Genomic DNA, 27,054 nt, shown 5'->3' with positions numbered 1-27,054 from the left:
TGATGCATTTCAATAAAAAAAAGAAAGTGTGATAATTGTGGCTGATGCATACAATGATCTTTTTAAACATTTAAAAAAAAAAAAGTTAGTCTTTGGTTCCCAAACCGTTCCTAGAAATTTCCCTTAAGGTTAAGGGAATGTTCCCGGATCATTCTCGTTATAAAAATGGAACCTAAAAATAACCGACATGGAACGTTCCTATAATGTTCTTGTTTGGTTCCCATAAAAATACCCTCATGGGACCATTCGGGATGGTTAGGGGAACGTTCTGTGTTTGCTGGGATATCAACAACAGCAATGCCCAAACTGAAAATACTCTACAGACAAATGCATAGCTAGAAATCTTTCAAAAAAAAAAAAAAATCCTGATATTTCCAGGTTTTCCATGACTGTGAGAATCCTGTTGATTCCTCATCCATTGTGAATCAGAAAAGTTTTATAATCCCCCAATTAATTTACAGCAGAACATTGCATAATAGGAATCTACGTAAAAGAAAGAAAAAAAAAATCTGCATATTTCATTGTAAACCTCCAGTGAAGATTCAAATATGTAAGCCTTCTTTAAGTCCCCATTCAGATTTCTCAAAAGCTCTGAGTGCATATAAGATTTCCATTTGTTTTTGAACAATACCCTCCTATACGGCTTTACAAGAGTGCTGTGAGAACGATCTCTCATTCCATTGAAAATGCACAGCTAAAATTGTTTGGAAAAGGTCAGGGACCTTTAACCCCTGTGGAGACCTTTACCAATGCATATGTAAGGCATTAGCACATATGTATATGTGCATTTTTTGGGGGAAATGAAAGGACACTTATTGCATTTAAGTTTCAATGCTATATTGTTGCAGATTTATTTTATATTTTTAAATATCTATATTTGGTTTTGATTAATCTTTCAATCAATCTTTGTTTTTGAAGAAACACAAGTATGGCTTAGGTCACGCCCCTACAGGTTAAAGTTATTAACATCCAGAAACCAGGAAAAATCTAGCGGTCTGCTCCGGAAGGTGTGACCTGCGACCATAAATCCCACACCCAGATTTAACAGTGTGAGTCTATTAAAAAAACGAGTTGAGGGCCAGTTTAAATATGATGAACTTTGATGTTTTTCGCCCCTGTTGGTCTGGGCAGGGCAATCAGAAGCCCTCCCAGGTAGCTAGCAAATGCCCCAGCTCTGTTCCATGAGCTTTATATGGAGGCCGTTAGTGCTGAGCGCGCATACACTGGGTTTATGAGAGAAGAGCGCCTGCCACATCAAAGGAAGGCGTGTGATGGAAACGACAGGAGGTTCTCTTCCTTTTTTATTGTCAGATGCTTTTCATCCCCTGGTATATGATACAATTTACATCCCTACTACAAATTAAAGACAAACTGCAGTCTGCCTTATTGCTGATGCATCTGCATAGCCTCATCTAAATAAAAAAGGCACCATCTTGTCGCTGTTATTTTTCATTTCATAGACAGCAATAACATGGAAAAGTTTGCAAATGACTTTCAATTGACTTTCTACATTCATACTACAAAAATAAAAGAAATTGTTAAAATCTTTAACTCACACAATCATATCTGTTGAGCGTGCAGTGAACGCAATGGCCAATCAGATGTGCTAGTCAGTAAGTTAATCAGAATCCACTTAACACGGCTGAAAACACACAAGGTCTTGTTTTACTCAACACGAGCCACACACTTCAATGTTGAGCAAATTATGATTTTTGTCATAATCGACCAGCCCTATTTGTAACGCATTTAGGCCTAAATTACAAATCCATCCACACTGAATCAACTTATAAGCCATTTAGGTCTACAACAGACAACAAAAACCTTTAATCCATTGCGTATCGCAACACATTTACATAACAAATCCTTGCATTAGGAATCAACAATTCACATTCAAATCTACACCAGACAATAAAACTTGAACGTACAAGTGAAACATACAAAACCAACAAATAATCTGCTCCAGCTGATTGCTCACTTCACAACATTTACCACAAAAATGTAATTAACAAATGAATGCATAAGGAATCAGCTTCATACAATATCATCCAATAGGGGTGTAACGGTTCCCAAAATTCACGGTTCGGTTCGATACGATACACTTGTGTCACGGTTCGGTTCGGTACGTTTCAAATACAGCAAAAAGAAAGAAATGGCAGAGAAATTTCTTTGATTTAATTTTTTTTATTATATTTTTATTAAAACTAACATCATAAAGTATGATATTTTTTAACTTTGAGCAATGATGGAGCTGTACTTGACTTTTCTTAGGAGCATATAAAACAAAACAGCTCCTTTGCTTTTAACTTGTAGTAGTTAAAAACAAAGCTTTATTTTAGTTCAGGTTAACATTTGAGGGCAGCAATTGTATTGATAATGTCAAAATACAACCGACGTGATGTTACTTGAAAGCATTATAGCCTACTGTTCCTGCCAAACTTACAGATAGTAGTGTTATACAGTAAATCCATGGTGAATGTTGCTGATGTGTGGACACTGGATAGTTCATTCATGGCACAATGTTTCTTCCTGGTTTCCACGTCAGCGCTGTTTGATCCGTTAATAACGGAGAAATGTGAATGTTTCTCACTAGATCTCGCAGCGATGTTATTACTTCAGTGGCGAATTCAAATGTTTTCTTTACTGGATTTGGCTGTGTGGTAAAAGTGCTGATCAAGATCGGCTCGCGCTGCATTGGTCCAAACTGATAAACGGTCCGTCATCCAGATAACCACACAATAACGAGCAGCTCAGTTTCGTTTCCGCTTACATTACATTTGCCATTTGATGTTGTGGTCACGCCAGCGTCTCTTACATTATGAACGCGCTTGCCACGCGCGACGCGCCTACATTTAAATAACGAAATGTTGGTCGGACTCGGCAGGAAAAATTAACCGAACGAACCATTCGGTTCAAAAATGCGTACCGAACCCCATCATCCAATCAAACCATCCCAAAAGCACCACAAACTCATTGGCACACAACGAGCAATAGCTCACCTCTTGTGGAGAGTTTGCTGTAGATCTGTGAATTGACCTCTTTGTCTCGTAGGAAACATCGTATCTCCTCAACGGCTTCCCTCACGATCGTAATAATCAAAACAAACCCCTAATGGAAAAAATGCAGAAAAAAATGTATTAAAATTTGACTGTGTGAACTTTAGTATTAGGCCTATATATCATAGCAAAACAGTATTGTGACTCACCAGAGGAACCCAGTATGTGTACAGAGCCCCTAATCTGAGCTCATTCACAAACTGTGAGCAGGCCAGCAGCAGAAAGTACAGGTTGAAGAAGTATTTGAACTGGTTAAATAACACCTATAAACACAAACATGCCACGATGAGTAAAATAACAGCACAGATACAAATATATTTTCATTTTAAACCAGATATGACATTAAATAACGCCTCAAAGTTTGAACAAAACTTGGTAAAAATGATTGTCCTACGATGTATACCAGGTTCATTTAAAGTCTCTAATGCTCAACAAGGCATTAATTTGATCAAAAATACTGTAAAAACACTAATATTGTGAAATATTATTACAGTTTGAAACTATGTTTTTTCAATTTTAAAATGCAATTTACTCCTGTGATCAAAGCTGGATTTTCAGCATCATTCCTCCAGTCTTAAGTCACATGATCCTTCAGAAATCATTCTAATATGATGATTTGCTGCTCAAAAAATATTTCTCATTCTTATCAATGTTGAAAGCAGTTGTGCAGCTTCGTATTTTTGTTGAAACCGTGATGCATTGTTTTCAGGATTCTTTAAACAGCATTAACTTAAAATATAAATCTTGTGCAGCATTATAAATATCCTTTACTGTCACTTTTCATTATTTTAATGTGTACTTGTTGAATAAAAGTATCAATTTATATTTTTAAGAAAAAATTTTTTTTCTTCACGGTGTTTACGGCTCGTTCTTCACGGCTAGTTTCAATTATTCAACATATTTTCATTAACTATGAAACACATATAGGCTACATTAGCAGCCATTGTTCAGCTAGAGTGGCATTTGTCTTGACAATCCCAGAGCTTAAAGTTTTTACATTAAATCACCTCGCTGTTAGGGTTAGAAAACATTCAGAATTGAACTCTGATTATCATTTGTCCTTCAAATCATTCAAAATAACCAGAAGGCATTTGCAATGCAAAAAATATTGTTTCCATACAGGAATCTGGTCAAGGTTGTTTTTAAAATGGTGGAGCTCTGCATGACATGAGTAAACAGATTTGTACATTGTTTTTTCACTGAAATGCCAGTGGCCACCAAGATGGCAGAGGCAGAGGTGTCCAATCCTGCAGAGTTTAGCTTCAACCCTAATTAAACACACCAGAACCAGCTATTAATGGGTTGCGTCTCAATCTCAATCAGCTCCCGAGTCAGGGCACTGATCAGGGAGTCGGCCATTTTAAGAGCTAGATCACGTGAGCCATGCAATAGTTGTTTTTAAAATACAAACCATTATTTTATTTTTATATTTCAGCTTAAACATACATTGCTAGACATTTTATGGACATAATCTAGCTAACATTTATAACTTATTTATGGCTGAAATGTTGCATGTATATGTAACAAGCATTTATCATTAAGTAATGTCAGTTGTTCATAAATATCAGCGTCATCAGTGTCCAAATGTGTAGTGAGCCAGGTCTGTACCAGTGCCTGAATACATGAACATGATACTGTGATTCACAAACTAGGAGGCTAGAGACAGATTGAGACACACCCAAGCTCTTATTAGGCATTCTAGAAAATTCCAGAGAGGTTTGTTGAGGCAAGTTGAAGGCCCTCTCCTGTGTTAGGGTGTATTGAATAGTGCAAAGCATTGCTACACTCTAAAAAATGCTGGATTGTTTTAACCCAATTTTGGGTCAAATATGGACAAACTCAAAAGTTGGGTTAAAAATGTAATTTAAAAATGTAACCCAAAAGCTGGATTTCTCCATATTTTTAGTTGAAACAACCCAGCATTTTAGCCACCGTCGGGCCTAAAGAGTTCTGTCCGGTCCAATCCATGCCAATTGAGGCCAGCCGGTACGGATATGGTTTCATTTTCCACTGTGTGGCTGATAACGGAGCTCTTTGGAACGCAATACAAATGCGTCAGTCGTTGCCATGGTAAAATTAGAACCGTTTGGCCCGACCGTGGAAAAGCAGCTACTGATGCGAAAGTGTTCTATGGTTGCTAGGGAATTCTGGGTGGTTGCTAGGATGTGACTAGATGGTTCCTTAAGTCAAAATTAAAGACTTTTATTAAAGAATGACATTTATAAAATCAAACAAGATTTGTAAAAGTTTTAACATTTGGATTTTTTTCAGAGAAGATAACTTAGAAAATCCTACAATATCAGCCTCAATGTGTCATGGGCAACTCTGTTAACCACCAGAGCAATTAAAGAACACGTTGAGCAACATAAAGCATTGCTCAACACGTTCCTAAATGACTCTGGTGGTTAAATGCGACTTCTCTCTGAGCTTTTGTAGTCACTTACCCCAGGCAGGAAGGTGAAGAAATTGTATTTTTGGTTGTTTATGACATTTCTTGGGTATCTCTGCTCTCTTTTTTCCGGATGGCCCAACCACACGGTCCGTGGACGGAAATCTCCCCCTCCGCAGCATCGGGACCATGGGCAGCACCTAAATATACAACAACGTTTATATGTGGCATGTTTCACAAAGCACTTCAATTAATATGGAAATGTATTAGCCATTACTTTGTGACCCTTTAATAGAAAGAAACTTCACATACGGATACTGGAATTTCACTGCAGCCACAGAAATATTTTCAAGCAAGCAACAAAACCATGTCAGTAAATATTAGCTTTCACCGTCTGCCTCCTACCAACACCTTCATCAAACAACCTCTTATCAAGAATGATTTGTATTGGGTATTGCACTTCCTTATAGATGACACACATAGTCTCTTATGCTCATCAACGCTGCATTTATTTGATCAAAAATACAGGAAAAAAAAGAGAAATATTGTCAAATATTATTACAATTTAAAACACTGGTTTTCTTTTCTAAAAAAATAATTTATTTCTGTGATGCAAAGCCGAATTTTCAACATCATTACTTCATTGTCACATGATCCTTCAGATCCTTCATTCTACTTAGTTATTAAAAATGTTGGTAACAGATGTGCTGTGTTTTCTATATTGAATAAATGCTGTTCTTTTACAACCTTTAATTCATCAAAGAATCCTGAAAAAAGTACCTCAGGTTATAAAAACAAATTCCAACATTGATAATAAATCAGCATATTAGAATGATTTCTGATGGATCGTGTGACACTGACGACTAAAGTAATGATGCTGAAAATTCAGTTTTTCATCACAAAAATAAATTACATTCTGAAGTATATTCTGAATCAACTTATACTTCTGAAGTATATATATATATATATATATATATATATATATATATATATATATATATACACACACACACACATACACACACACACACACACATATATATATAAATATTTTTTTGCAAGCGAATGGCTGTTTGTGCAATGTATTTCAATGTATACATTTGAAAGAATACCAAGTTCAAATAAAATCTTGGTACTATGGTGGGTTTTTTTTTTTGTGTGTGTGTGTGTATTTTTTTTATATAAGGCAAAGCCAGCCACCGCAGTAATATAACGTTAGAGGCATCAATGAGGATTTTATTTTTTAAGGGCCATTATAAATAACCACCCATTATTGCATTCAAGGCTTGGTCTATGTGCCTAGTTTCGACCATCTTCGCAAGCGGCCTTACGGGCTACATAAGGAGAAATGTTTATTTAGGAGAAATAGTGTGACATCATTGACAACAATTCACCTGTGTCCCGGAACAAGGATGTGCGCTTGTCTCTCTCTATATACAATAATATCAAGACGCTAAATTCACTTCGACGACATCTTCACGGCAAATATTCAATGATATACTAAATAAACAAAGAGCGTTACTAGTGTCACGTCGCGATATAATGTTGTTATCATCATATTTGTTGTGGGTTAAGGGTAGCTGGGCTGTTAGCCACCATCATGCTATCTCACATACACCGTCCATAAACAAGCCTCCATTTTCCAGCCGACGCGATTTCACTTTTATTTAACGTCGTTTTATGCTCTTACCCGTCTCTTCGTTTGTTGTCATGTCGTTTTTTGTGTCGGACGGGCTGCAGAGGAATGTTGTCCGTCATTGTTGTCCGCAGTGGAGGAGCAGGAGTCGCCCGCACGGAGGGCGGGGGCTGATGGGTTGGGCTGCGCGTGAAGCCAGCATGAGGAGGATGAGAATGATGATGATGATGATGATGATGATGGTGGGACACTTCCAGATTAGCACCCTGGCATGCGTGTTTCAGATAGTTGTTTATCATTATGCCTTACTCAAACTATAGCTATAAGTGCTGAATTACACTTTTGTGTAGATACATAAGCCATATTGCCATTCCACACATATCTTTTGTTTTTTAGCTTAGATAAACTAATTTGACTAAAAATGTAAGCTAGACAAGTGTAACTTCGAATAACTCAGAAGTACACTATCCATTGTTACACCGTAACACCATAAACCACAATTTCTTTAATAGTCCCTCACAAAAACAATTCAAATAGTAGGCTACTACCATTATAGCCTATGCACTGTATTATTATTATTATTATAATTTTGTCTTTTTAAATTTTAAACTGCCATAGTACCATCAACAATACTTTTTTTATGCTTTTTTTTTTTTTTACTTTTTTTTTTAAATGTTTAGAGCATAAGAACCCATGGGGGGAAAATATTTATTCATATGTTATACTATGTCCTTTGTAGTGGACACCAGGTAGTTGTTTTTAAAATAAAAAGACACATTTAATATTTTATAAAATAAAAAAACAATATTTTTCTTTTACACCAATACATTTTTAGGTTTGAGGATGTTAAACTTTGTATGAAGATGATTCTAAACTATGTTATGAAAGATATAATGGAAAGAATCTACCATTTTACTTTATGCAATATGGGAAAAATTAGTCCCGTTCAATTAAATGCATCACTATCTAATTTGCATACTGGGTTCTTGGGTCAACATGTGATGAAAAAAAGAAATGTAATAATTGACAACATTTCCATAATATCTTGTTGATACTTGTTGCATCTCCCAGAATGCCTGATAAACATGCGTTTAATCCTCTACATGAAATCAATGCCCTGCTTCATAACAGAACATCATTTTTCGATTATAAACCCCATAACATTTTTCTGAGATGTTGATTTATGACAAACAATTTGAAAATTAGTCAGGTTTAAAATTATACAAAATCTTATAATTTTTCATTTAGTCATAATTGTATCACTAAATTAATATCAGAGAAGTTTTGGTATACATTTGGTATTTTGGCAACACTTTGACACGTATGAGAATTTCATTAAAATAACAACAGACTATTCCTAGGTTCTAGGAGGATATAGCAATGATTCAGTACCACGTTACACAAAGTTCAGTATGATTTCAATGTAAATGATACTAAATATATCATGTTCTTCAAAAAAAAGTTGACCCAGTTCACCTTATTAGCAAACAAATTACTTACTACTACAGGCAAGATATTAGAGGAAATTACAATGCTAATAAAATGCTTTTATATTAGAATCAATTTAGACAAGTATTCCTTATATTTTATCCATTATCCACCTTGGTGTCCTCAAATGTTTTTTTTTCTGAAACCGTAATGACTGCATGTGGATTTAAACAACAACATTTTGGAAAAGTTATCCTTGGTTTTATTCTCAAAAATATCAGAACGGAAGGGAGAACAAACAAAAAGCAAACATTTACAAAAAAAAAAAAAAAAAAAATTTCTACACTGTAAACAAGCCTAAAACAGACTCAACATTTGAATAATCATACAGACATGACCCCATTTAACCAAGATCCGACACCACCTTTTTTTTACATCTAGGGAAAAAAAAAAAGGCACAACTTGGTAAATGCATATTAGAAAGAGAATTTACAGGAGGAGTCTGCCTATTCTGAACAAGTGTTGTGCAAAGTGTCTGGCGATACATTCATTATATTACAGAAATCAGCAGGTTATGGGGGCACAAATGCAACCATAACTCCAAACACAATGCAAAAAAAAAAAAAAAAGACATCTAAATGAGGTAGAAATTTGACCAGCATAAAGTTTTTACGTTTAGATACGCTGCGTGCATACACACAAAAGTCCATTCTTTCATTAAGAATGCATGGCTACGATCTCTAAACATGTCCCAAAAACAATCAATACACACTTGGGCAGTAAACCATGACTTTCCTGAAATAAGAATGACTGCCGACTCCTTCTGGGACGAGATATGCATGCCTGCTTAGCACATAGGTATAAAATGCATGGGAAAAAGGCAAATTTACAGAATTCTAAAACTCAGTGGATCCTAAAACGGCAGCAAGCAAGCAAATGATATCGGAGTGATGGGTCCAAGAAACAAAGTTCAGAGAATAAATGGCAAACGCTTGGTTTATATCAGATCTTAGCAGAATGAGGAAAAATAAAGTGCAAGGAATGATTAGGCATTTCAGTATTATACCGGCCTTTTTAACTCCTATCAAAGGTCTCAAATGAAAGCGACTCAATGCAATATTTGATAAGGACCACTGAAAGCAAGAAAACAAGTCTCCAATTATATCACTTTCAAAATAAATGCAAAAATACAGCATATTTTGTTCTAAACAAGAAGAAATCCCAAAGGCTTTTATTACAATCCTGTGGTGTCTTTTGTGATGAGAGAGAGAGAAATGAAGAGAAAGGGGAAAATAAAACAATTCCAAGACAGGCACTTAGCGAAATTTTTGGTATTAAGCGCAGATAGAAACTATGAGAATAAAAAAAAAAAAAATCATAATAACTTAGTGAAATCCAGTTTCAAAACAAACATCTATACTACAACTACTCACTACTCAATGAAACTGTAGATTCAGTAGATTGTGTGGAATGGTCAATTAATTACATTTTTCTAGGCACAAATTCCACAAACACATTTGCTGTATGGCATTCAAGCCATGGATGTCATTTTGTGATCAACTTTAAATCGAACGCAACTATGAAGAGGACCATGAGAAGTCAAGCAGAGATAAACAAGATGTTAACTGTTAAAACATTGAGATCTCGGGTCACCTGTGGCAGAGATCCTCCTGAGGGTCAACGTAACTCAAAAGAGTGTCCTATCACTAATGCGACTGCTCCAGAATAAAGCTATTTCAAGTAAGACTTACATTCAACTTCTAGAAACAAAACTGACAAAATACCCGCATATATTAATAGAGAGAGAAAGAAAAGAGGAAGAAAAAAAAAAACTACAGTAGTTAGATCAGATTCAATTAGAAGTAATCGCTAGCATGTAAGGGTCCAAAAAGGAAGGAATGGCCCGTTTTAGGGTATAGGCTCATTTAACAAGAGTATGTAAATTTGCAACTTCTTAAAAGCAATCTTACACACATGAATTGATTGTACTAATTAAGGACTGAATTAATAAATAGACCAGTTCCTAACATCTCAGCAGGCTCAGAAGCACAACGCAGACTGTCGATTGGGAACATTTGTCTGTAGTCCTTTCACTTCCTAATTCACTTTACCCTCCTCCATAAAATGTGGAAACTTCGCTAGGCTTTCCGAGCCATTCTTTTCCATTTCTGCAACTGTGCCAGGGATGCCCGCCTGAGAGGACTCCATCTTGGTTATTCCCCCAGTAGAGCCCACTAAAGGACCTCCAGCAAGACTTCCTGGTAGAGGGATGCCGCCATTTTGGATGACCGAAATCTCATTGGTCTTCATGGTCAGCCCATTTGTGAAGGCAGCGGCGTACTGGTTCCACACCGATGGGTCGAAACTAATCGGTGGGGGAATCAAATCCTTTGGGGGAGGCAGCATGTCTGGCATCATCTTGGATTCGGTGCCCATGGCCATCAAAGCCATGGGGTTATCCAATGAGAGGCGCTGACCTCGCCTTGCTGTATTATTCCACATGTGCGTCCCAACATGCACCTGTAAAACATAAAACAAGTTCATGAGATATACTGCGGTATGCACAGGCATTTGATTTACAATTAAAAAAGGCCAAAGTCAAAAGCAAAGACAGCCGTACCTTAAGGTTTCCCTTTGTTGTGAAAGCCCTGCCACAAATTGTGCACCCGAACGGCTTCTCGCCCGTGTGCGTGCGTTCGTGGATTTGCAGGGCACTGGCAGATGAAAAGTTTTTCCCACACATGTTGCAGAGATGTTGCTTGGTGGACCGACGAGGAGCATTTGAAGTAGAAGGAGGAGTAGCAGCTCCTTGAGGCAGCTGGGAGCTGTACAGGCTGTGGGCGCCCATGGGAGTCTCAGGAGGGATCTGCATCTCCAGTTTCACCAGACTTGGAGGCACCCTCATGAATGATAATTGACTAGAACCTAAGAGAGAACAAACTTGTCAATTTGGCAAAACATCAAGAGAAGCAGTCAGTACCAAAGTCAAGCAAGAAACGTACCATAGTCGCCATTGGAGAAGGAGAAGCCCGGCTCCTCTTTGATGGGTTTTGGAGCAAAACTTGACGTCAAGTCCAATGCTCCGTTGTTTTCACTAAAATCTTGAGGTGCATCAGAGTCTGGTCTGGATTTAACACCATCATCTGGGTATGTGTATTCTGGGGATTTTGACGGACCATTACTCAAGGGAGCGTCTATAGGTGACAAAGAGTGAAAGGACACCGAATCGGACACGCCTGGACTGCGGCCATTCTTGTAATCCATTTCCCCAGACCCTGAAGGGGAATCTTTCAGCCCGCTATCGCTCTCTGAAGCAGTGCTGCTTTGCCGTTGAAGGTTCAGTGCAGAAGTAATGCTCTTCATGTGGTTCTCCAGGGCAGCGATGCCTGTAAACATAGACGGTGGACCTTGGAAAGCCTGATCTTCTTTGCCGTTGGACTGGGGCTCGGTAGAGTTGTTCAGCTTCTCCTGATTGTCCAAATCCAAGTCTTGCTCTTCCATACTCTCTTCATGCCCAGTGGAGTCAATGTTCTTATCCTCAGTCATACTAGCATCCAGTGCTTCAGGACTTTCAAACTGACTCTCTGGCAAAGGCGTGTTGGGAATCTGGCCACCCATGTGCATTCGAATATGCTGCTGGAGGACGACTGCGTTGGTGAACTTCTTATGACAAATCGGGCAAGAGTGTTGCATCTTAAGAGGAGTGTTGGCCCTATGAACGCCATAATGAGCTTTAAGGTTTCCCTTGGTGGAGAAAGCCCGGCCACAGATTTTGCATTTGTATGGTCGCTCGCCAGTGTGTGTGCGGTAATGCATTTTGAGGGAACTTTGGCAGCTCAGCACTCGGTGGCAAATAACACATTCATTGGGGTCATTTGTCCTCTTGTCCAAGCCATCCACCATTTGCTGAAGTTTCGCAGTACCGGAGCCGTTTTCACCAGATAGACTGTTACCATTTAGTTGGTGCAATTCAGCCAGCGCATCCGAGGAATCTTTGCTCTGATCTAGTCCCGTCATCTCCTGACCAAACATGCTGGAAGAAATGGACGCACCATCACTGCCAGATGAAGACGGCCTCTGGGAGTAGATGTCCCCACCGACTGGAATATCAAATGAGGGCTTGAATGCTTGGAGCACTGGTGGATGGAGACTTGTCGAAGGAATACCAAGCACTGGTTTGGCGTCATTAAAATTATTTTCCTCCATGGGGGGCAAAGACATGCCATAAGGAATGCCGTTGTTTGTTGGTATATTGTCCAGGTGTTCTGGCACGGGATGTGGATTCATCTTAATGTGTGGGTATTTTTCTTTGTGCCTCTGGAAATGCACTTTGAGGTTTCCTTTAGTTGTGAAACGGTTTCCACAGATGTTACATTTATAGGGCCTTTCGCCAGTGTGCGAGCGCAAGTGGATTTGTAGAGCGCTGTCATTTCCAAATGTTTTACCACAGAACTTGCATTTGTGCTTGAGCATGTGTTCGCCAGAGACCATTTTGGACTCTGCCATCACAGGGACCTTATTTTTTGCCTTTTTAGAGGGATCCATGCTTGCTGAAAGGCTATTAAAGGGACTCTGTAATCCCATGACCCCTGGAGATTGCGGAAGCAGCGCTGGAAGTCGGCTGGCTAAATCAGGGAGTCCTTTAATGTCTGCTTTTAAGGGCATTGAGCCCAAACCTCCAGCGAGGGATGTGGGGATGGTGGCGGATTGAGGTAGTTTTGCTTGCTTCAAGGCTTCCAAGGACAAGTTCTGGGAGCCCGTGCGCTTGCCAATGAGGGCAGCTGCAGCCGAGAGCTGCTGGGATAAATGTGCACCCAGTGCTTTCAGTGGATCCACAGCAGCGCCTACTGCAGAGTGGAGACTCTGAGGTGCCATCATTGCCACCTGGATTCGGATCTGCTCAGTTAGCTGAATCTGCTGCAGTTGCTGCTGCTGGAGAGTGACCAGCTGCTCCAAGATCATGGGGATTGCAAGAAGGGTATCTTGGTGTGGCTGCGGGGGTGGAGACTTCTGATTGGCCGAATTGGATGAGTGTTGGGTTACAGCGACTTTGGTGGCAGGCATGGACTCAAGAGTCACATTAGAGTCTTGCATTTTGGAAGATGCCGAGTACCTCATGTCTGGACTGCCAGACACTTCTCGATCGTGATTTGAGGGGTCATCCTGGTTGAGCATGAGCTCTCCTTCCATCATTTCATCAGACTCTGTGCTGTGCTTTGAATGCAAATTACTGGTAGACGGATCGCCGTGATCACCCAGGAAATTACCTGGGGAACGCTGGGAGAACTCTGAGGGCACTTCACTCCGATCACCATCTTTCATGATCACTACCTGCTGACTCTTGGTGCAATTTCTCTCATGTTCAAGAAACTCGGCCTCATCGAAGAACTCGGCGCAACATTTGTCGCAAACCCTGGTCTCATCTGATCGTCGCCTCTTAGCCTCATTGCCATTTTCCTCACTTTGACCGCTGTGCAAGATCCCTGCAGCAAAAAAGAAAGTTGAAGATGAGTCATTTAATAATTTGCTGTAAATAAGGAAGGAACACAAATATTGTACTCCCAATAATAATTTTGTAAATGTTAAATGTACTCCCTGCTAATTCTAATTCTATTTAGCACTTGTACTCTGAAATCACAAATTACGGGGCACTTTTGGATATGTTAATTTTTAAGCAGTCTCATACAACTTTTCAGTTATGCAGTCCCACCAGACGATGGCAGCATTTACAGCATGTCCTGAATGAAATCCAAATCTTTCTAGAAAATATTTACCAATAAAAAGAGGTTAACTAGCACTTTAAAACCTTCTCCTTCCTCCAACAGATTTTCCATTTCTCAAACAAAATGCATATGGCTCATAAACACATAGCATATGCTTCAAGTAATTAACATACAAATGTTGTTAGGCAGTCCTAATACTGAATTATAAAAGAATGCTGATAATAGTCTAAAAGGAGCCTGTCTGTAATTTCTATAGCCTAGCAGAAAGAGCAAGGCAAATTAAATTAGACTACAGCACCATTAGGGAGGTCTTTTTAACGGGAGCCATTGTTAAATGCAAATTTCATCATCTCTCATGAATGGGAAAGACCACCTGTTAACATTCTGACAGCGAAACTGGACATGTTAATTGTTCAGCAAACAACAAAAGGGATGGTTCACCCAAAAATAAATTCTTTCATCATTTACTCACCCTCAAGTTGATACAAATTTGTATGAATTTCTTTCTTCTGCTGAACACAAAAGATATTTTAGAGAATATGGGTAATCAAACAATTGATTACTGGTTTCCAACATTCTTCAAAACATCTTTTGTGTTCGGCAGAAGAAAGAAACTCATTTGGAACAACTTGGGGGTGAGTAAATGACAGAATTTGGGGTAAATGGGTGAACTGTCCCTTTAAATGTTCAAAAAAAGTGGCTTTGCTCTCAGAGCTAGTTGATAACCACACACCTCAAACCAACAGAAGTTTGATATAAAAAAAAAAGATGAATAAAAAAAAAAGTTGATTAAGAGGATCTACTTTTTAAAAACGGACAAAAGCCTGTCTTGATTGGATGTTAAATTTCTAAACGATTTTTTTTAAAGCAACGGAGGTATACTCAAACGCGAAAAGGACTTGATTTAAACAAATTGTGCCTAAAATTATTTTCAAACAATGTGTTTAGGGTTGAACGGATACATTGTAACCCCTGCACTTTAAATCGGCTCACCACAAGGGGGCGTTTGATCAATGCACAAGGGATACAATGCGTCTTTACTGATAGTGTTATACCGATTGTACCTTAACAGAGACAGAATTCCACATGCAATATTGTACAACTCAACTTGCTGAGATTAAAGTCAACTTCAAACAAACAGAACAAATAAAGCCCAATCAGCCGCAGTCAATATACAATAAAAAGCATCAATACCACCTTTACTCTCAGAATAACCAAATTTCGGTATGTCATGTAGTTATGTAGATGTGGTTTACATTTACACCCCCATTGCAACACAACTTCATTTCCATCCCCCATTCACTTCTCCATATGCGACCAAAAGAAACTGTGGGGGATTTATTGCTTTGTGGTCAAGCATGTTCGCGACTCACATTTCATGCCGACCTGTTGAGCACCTTTGTTTAACAGTGGTCAGTGATACCAGTACGCCACATCAAATATTAAAACACATGAGCATAGTCTGGAATATACCCGTACATTTATCAGCCAGCCTACAGCTGATCGAAGCAAAAAACACAAACCATATGGGCTATATTTATATTTTATCCATAACATATTCTCTCAATATGCAAGCTATAATATAGCCTACACCCATCAAAACGCAACACTAAATATGTGAGGACGACCTGAAGAATGTAAAAAAAAAAAAACCACACAAAGTCGATAAATATTAACGATTTCGTAAATACATTAAACAAGTAAAAAAATATTAACCAACAAACTAAAGAAAAATGAATCAAACTACGCCTTTTCTTCACCTGAATTAAACCGCGTTTGTCGGCGAAGTTTGTTTACACATTTATGACGAATTTGATGTATACAGCAACTTTTCAGTTGATTTGGCCATTCATAAAACCAGTAGCAAATTTAAAGGCTTGTGATCCCATTTACGCGTAAGTACATAATTCGGGTTATTAAATTAAACATATAACGTACAGTAGACGAAGTCAATAAATATAAACAAAGTTCCCACTACTTTTTGTCGCTTTAGACTTACCATTTTCTGTCGAAGCGGGCTCGTCTGAATTGATATGCTGTGGTTTGGACTGCTTGCGCCGCGACATGGTAACCTACAACCATCAGGGGCGAATAGTAAGACTATTTAGTCCCTCTCCTTTAGAAAATCTCCAGGTTGGGGGAAATTAGCCCCTCGAGTAGAAATGCGCATGTCAAAGTAATTATTATTATCAATAATGCATTGCGATTTATCATGCTCTTCTGACAGCTGATTGGCTCCGGTCCAAAGTGCTCGCGCATTATTCAAATGAGGCTTCATTGATGAGAAATGCAGAGTCGAGAGAAAGGGGGAGGAGATGTGTGTGTGTGTGTGTGTGTGTGTGTGTGTGTGTGTGTGTGTGTGAGAGAGAGAGAGAGAGAGAGAGAGAGAGAGAGAGAGAGAGAGAGAGAGAGAGAGAGAGAGAGAGAGAGAGAGAGAGAGAGAGAGAGACGGAGGGAGGGAAGTAAAAAAAAAAACGCGCAAGCAGGGAGAATAATTTTAAATCTGATTCTTAATAAACTATTATGTATCTTAATGTCTGAATGATTTTATAGTAAGTTGTATTACTGTTTTAGATATTTATATGGACATTTGGGTGTCTCAAGTTATGAATTAATATCCTAATATTATCAACTTGTATTATATATTTTATATATATAACATTTCTGATTGTTTTTCTTTTTTTGAATTGTCATCTACATATTTCGAATAAAATGTGGTATGTGGAATATAATATTCTAAATGAAGCCAACATTTACATTTATTTACAGTGTACATGAAGACAAATCTGGTCGTGCCTCTTCACTGTGTGATTTAAATATGGAAATTACAACTGACATTAACCCCTCATCACATTAAACACAAAGATCTGCCTGTCAGTGTACTGATAGTGTAATGTACAAATAAAGAGCAGACAAGTAAATCTATGCAAATGTAAAAGGAGAAATGAGGGAAAAAACTGCAGTTGTTTAGTTCATTCAAATACAGTAGGTAAAGCAAATGTCTCACCTTACGAGAAAACACATGTTTATATTAGTTCAGAAACAATATATTGTGTGTGTGTGTGCATTATGACATTTTTATTTAAATACTGAATAACTTTATATTCATATAACTTTATATATATACAGTATATATATATATATATATATATATATATATATATGCTATGTGTATATGTGTATATATATATATATATATATATATATATATATATATGCATGCTATATAGTGCCAATCGATTTATCACATATAACATAAACGTTTTTGTTTAATAAACACATACACATTTTACACTCTAAACAATGCTGGGATGTTTGAACCCAAATTTGGGTCAAATATGGACAAACCCAAATGTTGGGTTAGAAAGGTTATTTCAAATTTTAACCCAACTTCAACTTTCACTTTCAACTGCAAATTTTTTGATTACAGTTTTAACCCAACTCTTGGATTTGTCCATATTTGACCCAAATTTGGGTTGAAACAACCCAGCATTATTTAGAGTGTATATATAATTATGATATATATCTATATAACACTGCAGGGTTAAAAAATGACCTAACCTTAACCACACCGCTGGGTCACTATTGGTGCTGGGTTGGTTTGACCCAAGTGCTGGGTATTTACCATTTAACCCATATTGCTGGGTCATTGATTTAACCCAACCAGTGGGTGAAATTAACCCTCTTGCTAGGTTAAATCTTACTCATGTGCTGGGTTATTTCCTGTCTAATTGCCTTATTAAAAGTAGTAACAAGTATTTGTTATATTACGAATGTAAAACAATTATTTCCTCTGTAATACAATAAACCAGAGAGTCCACAGTATATTTGAGTTCGATGTTATTTGTTCTTTTTTTTTTTTTTACATTTTCAATACATTTCTTTAATACACTACAAAAATGCTGGGTTGTTTTAACTCATGTTTGGGTCAAATATGGACAAACTCAGCCCATTGGGTTAAATGTTTAAATCACATTTTTAACCCAACATATTGGTTTGTCCACCCAAAGTTGGGCTCAAACAACCCAGCATTTTTTAGAGTGTACTTTTTTATATACAATTATACAATGTATACTAATTCTATATATCACTTTCTCTGTTCTATTGATTTTTTTCCCCATAACATAATGTTTGGAGATCACAATGTGCATAAAAGATCTGTAAGTTATACTAATGATATATTTGAACTGCTTATGGGTTGCTCAAGGCAAAATGGCCGAAATATTTGAATGCAAGACACAATGTTGAAAGAGTCTCTTTTTTATGATGTCATTCCCTGCGTATAACAATAAGCCCTGGTCAGCACTCTTTTGTTTGGGTCTGTTGGTTTTAGTCAGGATGTGTCATGGATGCCATAGATGTTTATTAGATAAGGCGGCCCACGACTCATTTGCTGTGTTTGCACACCCTGGATAATCTGCCTAAAAAATTCTTCACTTAGATTTGAACACAAATGGATCTTATTTAACACACAAGCAGCCTTTTAGAGCTAACAAAATGCATTATGCGCAGCTTTTCACTGTCTAATCTCAGCTCATCAGATGTGTCAGTAACTGCTGTTAAAGCACGCACCAATTGGCACATCCTGTTCTGCAATGGACAGCTATGGTTTTGTAAATGTCCCGGCTCAGACTGAATGAGATTTTTTTAAACCCCCGCTTCCCTCCCGCCCCCTTTTTTCATAAGGCAATGTGAGAACGGCAAGTGCTTTGAGGGTGCGAAAGAATTTATAGCTTTTCTCAAAAGAAGATAGGCCGTCACCCCCCACCCACCGTCTCACTGTCAGGAGCGTATGCCTTACACCGGAGGAGATTGATGCCCCTAAACTTAATGGAGGCCCTCAGTGACTCAGGCCGACAGGAAGAACCAATATTTTCAATCCATTTCCCCAATTCAGACATGCAAGTGTTGTATCCATTAAAACCAACCGAGGGCTGAGCTCTGCATGTGACTCACTCACACACACCTTGAGTTTGGAAATGGACTAACACGATATTTTTCGATCACAGTTTAGCATTAAGTTGTATTGTTGTCCTGCTAATTACCACCAGCTGTGTGATTTCACCAATAGCGCCGTTTCTAGATAAAGACAAGCCGTCTGTCCATCAGGACACAAAGAGGACTCTATATATTTAGTAAAAACAAACGTCTATCACGCACGGACTGAAGGTGCAGAGAGGAGGGGTGTGCAGTCTAGACGCTTTATGACGGCAATAAGAAACTTCGCTTGGGTTCAGTGTTCCTGTTGTGCTCAAACTAAACAATTCTCACTTTGTAAGAAGCGAGCCATAAATCCAGGACGGTGGGAATGAGAAAACTCTCATCTTATATTTTCCCCCTCTGAGGATGGACAGATGGGGTTTTTGTTTCTTTTTGAGGTGCTTATGACGGGGTCTAGTTTAAATAATGTAGGCCTTGAGACAACATTCAAAAACTGTTTTTCCAAGACTGGAAAGGAAAAGTTATGGATAAAAGCTTAAAAATTCATGAATGTTTAGTTATTGTTTGTGCAAACTATACAACATAATCCTTAAACTAAAACTTGGTAATATTTCTGGAAACCTTTTAACTTTTATACATGTATTTAGCTGAAGGAAAAGTCATTTTTCTTTGTGTGAAGAACTTTTTCCACAATAAAGAACCTTCTATGGAATGGAAAGGTTCCATGGTTCCATAATTATATGAACAGTGTTAGTTCACTTTAAAAAAAAAAAAAAAACTTTTGCTGATAATTTACTCACCCCCATGTCATCCAAGATGTCCATGTCTTTCTTTCTTCAGTCGAAAAGAAATTAAGGTTTTTGATGAAAACATTCCAGGATTTTTCTAGGTCCAAAAGACACTTTCAGTGCAAACTACAAAACTGTTCAAAGGGCTTTAAACGATTCCAGACGATGAATAAGGGTCTTATCAAGCGAAACGCTCACTAAAAAAAAAAAAAAAGTTTAAGTTTATAAGCTCAAATGGTCACCTTGGTCTGTTCTGTGATGCGCGTTCGTGACTCTCCTGTTCGAACTTGTTCATCAAAATGAACAAATCTTTTTTCGTGTCATTCGGTTCATTTAACAAACTAAATGAGTTGACACGTGAAAAGATTCGTTCATTTTCATGGAGCAGGACAGTCACACAGTACAGAGCAAGGCGAGCATTTGAGCTTATAAAACTTAAACATTGTTATTTATTTATTAAATGAGTGATCGTTTCGCTTGATAAACCCTTATTCATCGTCTGGAGTCGTTTAAAGCCCTTTGAACAGTTTGCAGTTTGCACTGAAAGTGTCTTTTGGACCTTGAACCGTTTGGTTCCCATTGAAGTCCATTATATGGAGAAAAATCCTGGAACGCTTTAATCAAAAACCTTAATTTCTTGTCGACTGAAGAAAGACAGACATGGACATCTTAGATGACATGGGGGTGAGTAAATTATCAGCAAAAGTTTTTTTTTTTAAGTGAACTACTTCTTTATCATCATTGGAACCTTTCCATTCCACAGCTGCCTTCATTTTTTTTTAAGTACAATCAACTTGTATGTGTAAGTCCTTTCAACTTAAAAAATGAGTTGAATCTTGTATCACTTAAAAAAAGTTGAAAATTGCTTTTATGTAAAAACATGTTGCTATAACTTATTGATCATATAATTGTTTGTGTTCTTTATAGTGGAAAATGTTCTTGACACTAAGAAAAAAAAAGGTATTCGGGGAATACCTAGGTATTTGGCATCGCTGAAACCCCCCCTTTTTAAAAGGATTGCAGACTTTTTTTTCCAAATGAATAGTGTGAAGTCCTTTCATACACTATTGTTGGCCGTTGTTGTGCACTTGTGTACAGGTCTTGACCTCGACCTCTCCCTGTCCTTTGTTTTGAGAGACGATGAGATATTTGTTTGTGGATATCTGGTGATGTTTATTCTGAAAAGATTTAACCTTTGACAGTGGACATTTAAAGAGCTGACATAAAGGTAAAGTATTGAAGGAAGCCTCCATCAGTTTGTGTGAATGAAGCCATGCACATCAGTGTTTAAAACGTCAATTTCCCTCGTGCTGTCTGAAGACTCACACCGATGCTCGGGATTGATTAATGGGACATGGACTGATGGTTATGATTCTGGGATAAAGCTGGCAGAAACACCATGTCGATAATGTGATTGAATGATGAATGGATCTGATCTTATTTGTATGCAGCTAACTTCTATATGATGAGACATCATGAAGTAATTCTATTTACTTTTTTTTGTTATACTATGAGTGACCTTCCAGCATACATTTTTTGATACTTATGTGTGTATGGGTAATTCTACAAAATGTGTGCCATTTGTCTCTCTATATAATACAATGCATAAATATGCATATCTTTATATATATATATATATATATATATATATATATAATTGATACAATTTTCAGAATTCCAATTTTTTTAAATTCAGAAATAAATGCATATTTTATTTCATTATGTTTATTTTTTTATTGACTGGACAAAATGCATACATTGTATACATATATCTTTAAAACAATTTGTAATATTTTCTAAATATTTCTTTTTTATCTTTATTTCCTTGTCTTTTTTGTGATTTATACATATTGTTTGATGTATAACTAAACTGTAACTACTAAACTGTCTATATATATATATATATATGTGTGTGTGTGTGTGTGTGTGTGTGTGTATAAAATTTTCTGAATTCCTATATATATATATATATATATATATAAACATTTATATATATATATATAAACATTTATATATATATATATATAAACTATTAATTAATGAAAGAATAATCCAGTAAAAAATGGTAGAGTATATATATATATATATATATATATACTGTATATATACACACACACCGTTTTTTACTGGATTATTTTTTAATTAATATATATATATTAATGAAAAAAAAAATATATATGTACAGTACATTATGTATATGTACAGTACATATATATGTACGGTGCGTTACTGTTTTTGAAATTAACAGCTAAATACCGTATTGTCAGCTACAGTAAAACTTTAATTTAGCGGCTTTATGCTCTAACAAAAAAACAGTAAAATACCGCTTAGTTACGGTATGATGCTGGCAACCACAGCTGCATATATATATATATATTATTATTATTATTATTAAACATTTAAATTAAAAAAATCATAATAGCATCCCATTTTTTGAAAGTATCTATCTCTTAAATATATATATATATATATATATATATATATTTGTAAAGAGGGAATCGCATTTAAATTTCATTAAAGCTTGAATTCTTCTTTCATGATTAAATATTCTTTCCAATAACAAGCTTGTATAATTTTTGACCTTGCGTGTCAAGTTATACTGTAAAGCTGTCAATATATCACAATCTAACTTGAGAAACCTTCGGGTGATGGAAAAGAGCCGCGTTTGATATTTTTGTACTCAGCCTTGTGTGTTTTTTCAGATGGCCTCTATAAAAAGGTCTTCTGATGGTATCAGGGCTAATAGCTACTGGACAGCAGCAGGGTGACGCTTGAAGTACACTTGTAAACCCAACACATGTTCCCTGCATCTGCGTAAAGCATGAACGACAAAGACCAATCAGACGCCGCTTACATGTTTCACATCACTGTGCCACATCGCTTTCTGGAGAGTGATCAAAACCAAAAAGTCACTGAGATAAGACAATCAAGGATGTTTTTCAAAAAAAGTCGGTAACACTTTACGTAAAGCCTCTATGTATAATGCGTTACGAAAGTATTTTTAATGCATTAATTACAGTATGCCTTGTGTGGTGTCATGAATAAATGTAACCATATTGAGCACACCTTTAGAAAGGACGACGCATTAAAACACGACATGCAAAAATTATAATGCAACAGGTTTATTATACAAAGATGCATCTATATATGTGAAATTCTTTTAAAATATTGTTTTTAATTACAGAACACTAGTTTTGCATGCCATGTGTTTGTCTTGGCACCTCCAAAACAACTGTGGCAAAGCATCTGCTGGCAAGGCTGTGTATGAGGAGATGGTTGGCGTGCCAGCTGGTGATCAACATCAAACCAACAGGAACATCTCATCACTCAAAACGCTCGAAAATGAATCATAAGGCAAAAAAAAAAAAATCACAAAATCAAACAAGCGACTCTTAATGTGCAAAGCGCTCAAGTTTCTACACACACTGGAATGATTCGACCCTAAAAATAATTTGTTTAGCTCAGCGACTGCCCTCCTCAAAGGATTAAACATACAAATAAAGAAATGGAAAATAGATTGATTCAAATAAATGGCTTGTGCGATTCATTTGTTGCTCTCTCTGAGAACATGGTTTTTGTTTCTGTAAACAGTTTCATCAAGGGGTGAACCTTGTTTCTTTATGTTGTGACTCCAGACTTCATTCGGCATTTATCTTCATCTGTTTTGTAACTAAACTCTCTTTGTGCAAAGAGATTATGAAAGGAAGGACTCCAACCTCATATTTATATGTTTAGATAATTGCAGACATAACATAATGGATGAAAGCATGATGTGGAGGGAGATGAATATGTTTACAAAATAGCTTTTAGGTGGCCAATTAACAGCATGTATTTCTCCGCATGAGCTGTTCTCATACAATCTACTTAATTATTATTGATTGATATTTGCCCATCCCATGGATGAAAACAATAAAAAGAACATTTTTATTGAAATTACCTTGAGAACATCGATAAGGCGTCAGAATAATATTTTTGTCTTTCACAATATCTTATATGTGCAATTTTCACAACAAGTCAACAAGTAGGCCTAAGACCAAATAAACAAATAAATTATTTCACACATATATATATATATATATATATGTATATATACACACACACACACACCCAAAGGGCATTAAACCTCAAAAACATACTTGACATTGAAGTATCAGACTATAAAAAATGATTTTGCGATTTCTTTTGTTTCAATGTATTTTTTTAAGTTGGCACAATGTGACGTTTCTGAATTTGTTCATTCAACTTGACATTTTAAGTTAACACAATACCAACTAGTTTGTAAGTAATTGAAGTCTCATTGATGATAGTATGAAAAAAAAATCTATGGAAGTCAATGAGCCCTATATCAATTGTTCGATTACAGACATTCTTCAAAATATCTTCTTGTATGTTCAATATAAGAAAGTCGACTTATATTTTCAGGATTTGTTATCACAACATTTTTCTTTTGTCAAATCAACTTAAATAATTTGTGTAGTTTAGATAACATAATATTTTGAGTTTCTGGTGATTAAATCCTACACTATCTCACGACCAATTCGTACGAATTCGACGCATGATTAAAAAGTGGCTAATTCGTACGACCTCACTCGTACTAATTCGTACGATTTGTCTAAACCCACGTGATGGTTAGGTTTAGGGGCGGAGTCAGGGGTAGGTCATTCGTACGAATTCATACGAATTGGCCAATTCGTAAAATATGTACGATTTAGCAAAATCGTATTAATTCGTACGAGTGAGGTCGTATGAATTGTTACGAATTAGCCACTTTTTAATCATTCGTCGAATTCGTACGACTTGGTCGTGAGATCGGGTTGTTAAATCGATCTCCTTCATTGTATTAACTCAATTTTTCCACTTCAATGAACTTAAAATTTTAAGGCAACCAGGTTACTTCATTTTTTAAGTTAAACCAACAATATTTCTTTCACAGTGTAGTTGATACGGTGAAAACTTAAAATGTCAAGTTGAATGAACAAATGATGATAGATTTGACATTTTTAGGTGAACTATCCCTTTAATAAGAACATTTGCTGCCTCAACCTAAAAAACATATGTTCATATCAATATGTTCTCAACGTTTATCATGCGTGAAGCAGTCAGAAGACTTTCGTCGGCCATGAGGGAGAGCTTATCGGCACAAGATTGAATCCTTTCACCGTCAAAAATAATTGTTTATGACTTTTCCTGAACTTATTTGCAATTGTGACGTATATATATAGATATACAACAAGACCAACAATAAATAAATATAGCCTATCTCTTAATTTTTTGGGGGCTCACAAACCAATAATTGTATAGACCCCAAGGCACTTTAAAACTTTAAAAACACACTTGACATTGAAGTATCAGGTTGATACCTCCTGACTTGTCCAGACCTTATGAGAACTGAAACTCACATTTAAGCTTAATTACATCCATCAAACATCCTCCAAGAAAAATGTTATATTACTTCTGTTTGGGGTCACAGAGTCCTGCCAATTGTCCAGTGCAATTGGTTTTATTACTTTATATCTTCCTCCAGTGTGTTTTTGCTGAGGTCAAACTGACCCCCAAAATAAACAACATAGGCTACTATATTGAACAACAGTGACCTTTTATAAAGCTTCAACAATATCTGCCTATGGTTTTTGACAGGAACATATTAGTTATTATAAAATGGTTAGTTCTAATTCTTGATTCTGATTGGTCAACAGCTGTGCTTTATTCATCATGATAAACACGGCACCAACGGTTCTGTGTATCACTGCGCAACACTGCAGTTTTTATTTGAGCTTTCATTAATATTACACATTGGAGCGTTGTTTCTGTTCACGGTCAGGGACTATTTTTTCTAGCGGAAGTAAAGCTTTTACTGATTTTACTTCATGAAAGTTGCACAAATACATATTTATTTTACTTTAATATTTTGTATTGTGTGGTAACCGTTTTATAAAAGCAATAAAGTGCTGTATCGTGAAAAAGTAACGGGGTTACTCCGCTTCGCCTCGAGCCTAACAACGCCCTTCAGCCGTTACTTATTCACGATACACAGCCTCTCGTACCTTATTGCTTATAAAAAATAACTCGTTCATTATAAAACTTGCATATGTAAAAAAACTAACTTTTGAATTATTTTTTTTCCCCTTCATTTATTGACAAGTGATTTCCCCCGAGTAATTAAGTGCCGAGTATATGACTGGCAATAACACTAAGACAATGCTGCAATGTCCACATGAATGTCTCAGAAGAAGTCCTCAGAGAGATGCGACCCTTTTAAGATAACAAGTAAACTGCTTATTGGCCTGAGACCATCACAGGGGAGCGGGGGTGGGACGCTCAGCACGTCTCAAACTAGTTTATACGTTGGCTTGTTGTTTTTGATGCTGGAAATGTATTATGTGTGTTTGAGGAATTAGATTAAATGGAGAGCAAATTTTTGGAGAGCAAAAGATTTTCACCATTTAATTTTCATACACTCAAAAAACATGCTGGGTTGTTTTAACCCAATTTTGGGTCAAATATGGACAAACTCAAACATTGGGTTAAAAATGTCATTTAAAAATGAAACCCAATGGCTGGGTTTGTCCAAAATTGGGTTAAAACAACCCAGAATTTTTTAGAGTGTACTTTTCTTATAGGTGAAAATTTTAGGTCGAAACATTATCCCAGTGATGTCTCAAAATGTGCTCACATTTGCCAAGATAGCAAAGTGCAAACTAAATTCAGAGATCTCAATATTAAACTTTATGAGAATTTTTTTTCGAGTAGCACTCTAAAAAATGCTGGGTTGTTTTAACCCAATTTTGGGTCAAATATGGACAAACCCGAAATGTTGGGTTAAAAATGTAATGTAAAAATTTAACCCAACGGCTGGGTTAGTCCATATTTGACCCAAAGTTGGGTTAAAACAACCCAGCATTTTTTAGAGTGTACACTCTTAAAAATAAAGGTTCTTTGTCTGCACTAAAATATTGTTGGTTTAATTAAAAAAATTAGGTAACCTGGTTGCCTTAAAATTTTAAAGGTTCCATAAAGAACCTTTAACATCCATGGACATCCAACATTAAAAATATTGTTTTCCACACTATAAGATGTCTTTTTAAGAGTGTATGAT

General features: G+C 36.7%; 2 protein-coding genes across 2 annotated transcripts in view; both read right to left on the bottom strand.

Moving 5' to 3' along the window:
* atp9a (ATPase phospholipid transporting 9A) overlaps nucleotides 1-7,289 on the bottom strand; it is a 52,371-nt gene extending 45,082 nt beyond the window's left edge. The window contains exons 1-4 of the mRNA XM_039652659.2: nucleotides 7,133-7,289; nucleotides 5,498-5,642; nucleotides 3,203-3,316; nucleotides 2,997-3,105 (exon numbers count right to left, since the gene is read on the bottom strand). Of these exons, the coding sequence (XP_039508593.1) occupies nucleotides 2,997-3,105; nucleotides 3,203-3,316; nucleotides 5,498-5,642; nucleotides 7,133-7,200 (436 nt within the window). The 5' untranslated portion in view covers nucleotides 7,201-7,289. The remainder of the gene's footprint in view (nucleotides 1-2,996; nucleotides 3,106-3,202; nucleotides 3,317-5,497; nucleotides 5,643-7,132) is intronic.
* A 1,466-nt stretch (nucleotides 7,290-8,755) lies between these two features.
* On the bottom strand, nucleotides 8,756-16,484 carry sall4 (spalt-like transcription factor 4). Its single transcript, XM_039651445.2, has 4 exons — nucleotides 16,229-16,484; nucleotides 11,509-13,989; nucleotides 11,127-11,431; nucleotides 8,756-11,026 (listed from the first exon to the last, which is right to left on the bottom strand). The coding sequence occupies exons 1-4, from the start codon at nucleotides 16,293-16,295 to the stop codon at nucleotides 10,604-10,606; spliced, it is 3,276 nt and encodes a 1,091-aa protein (XP_039507379.2). The 5' UTR covers nucleotides 16,296-16,484; the 3' UTR covers nucleotides 8,756-10,603.
* Nucleotides 16,485-27,054: the final 10,570 nt, after the last annotated feature.

The sequence above is a fragment of the Pimephales promelas genome, chromosome 20 (assembly GCF_988280905.1).
Source record: "Pimephales promelas chromosome 20, fPimPro1.hap1.1, whole genome shotgun sequence".
NCBI classification, from domain to species: domain Eukaryota; kingdom Metazoa; phylum Chordata; class Actinopteri; order Cypriniformes; family Leuciscidae; genus Pimephales; species Pimephales promelas.
This window is presented reverse-complemented; position numbering and strand designations above follow the sequence as displayed.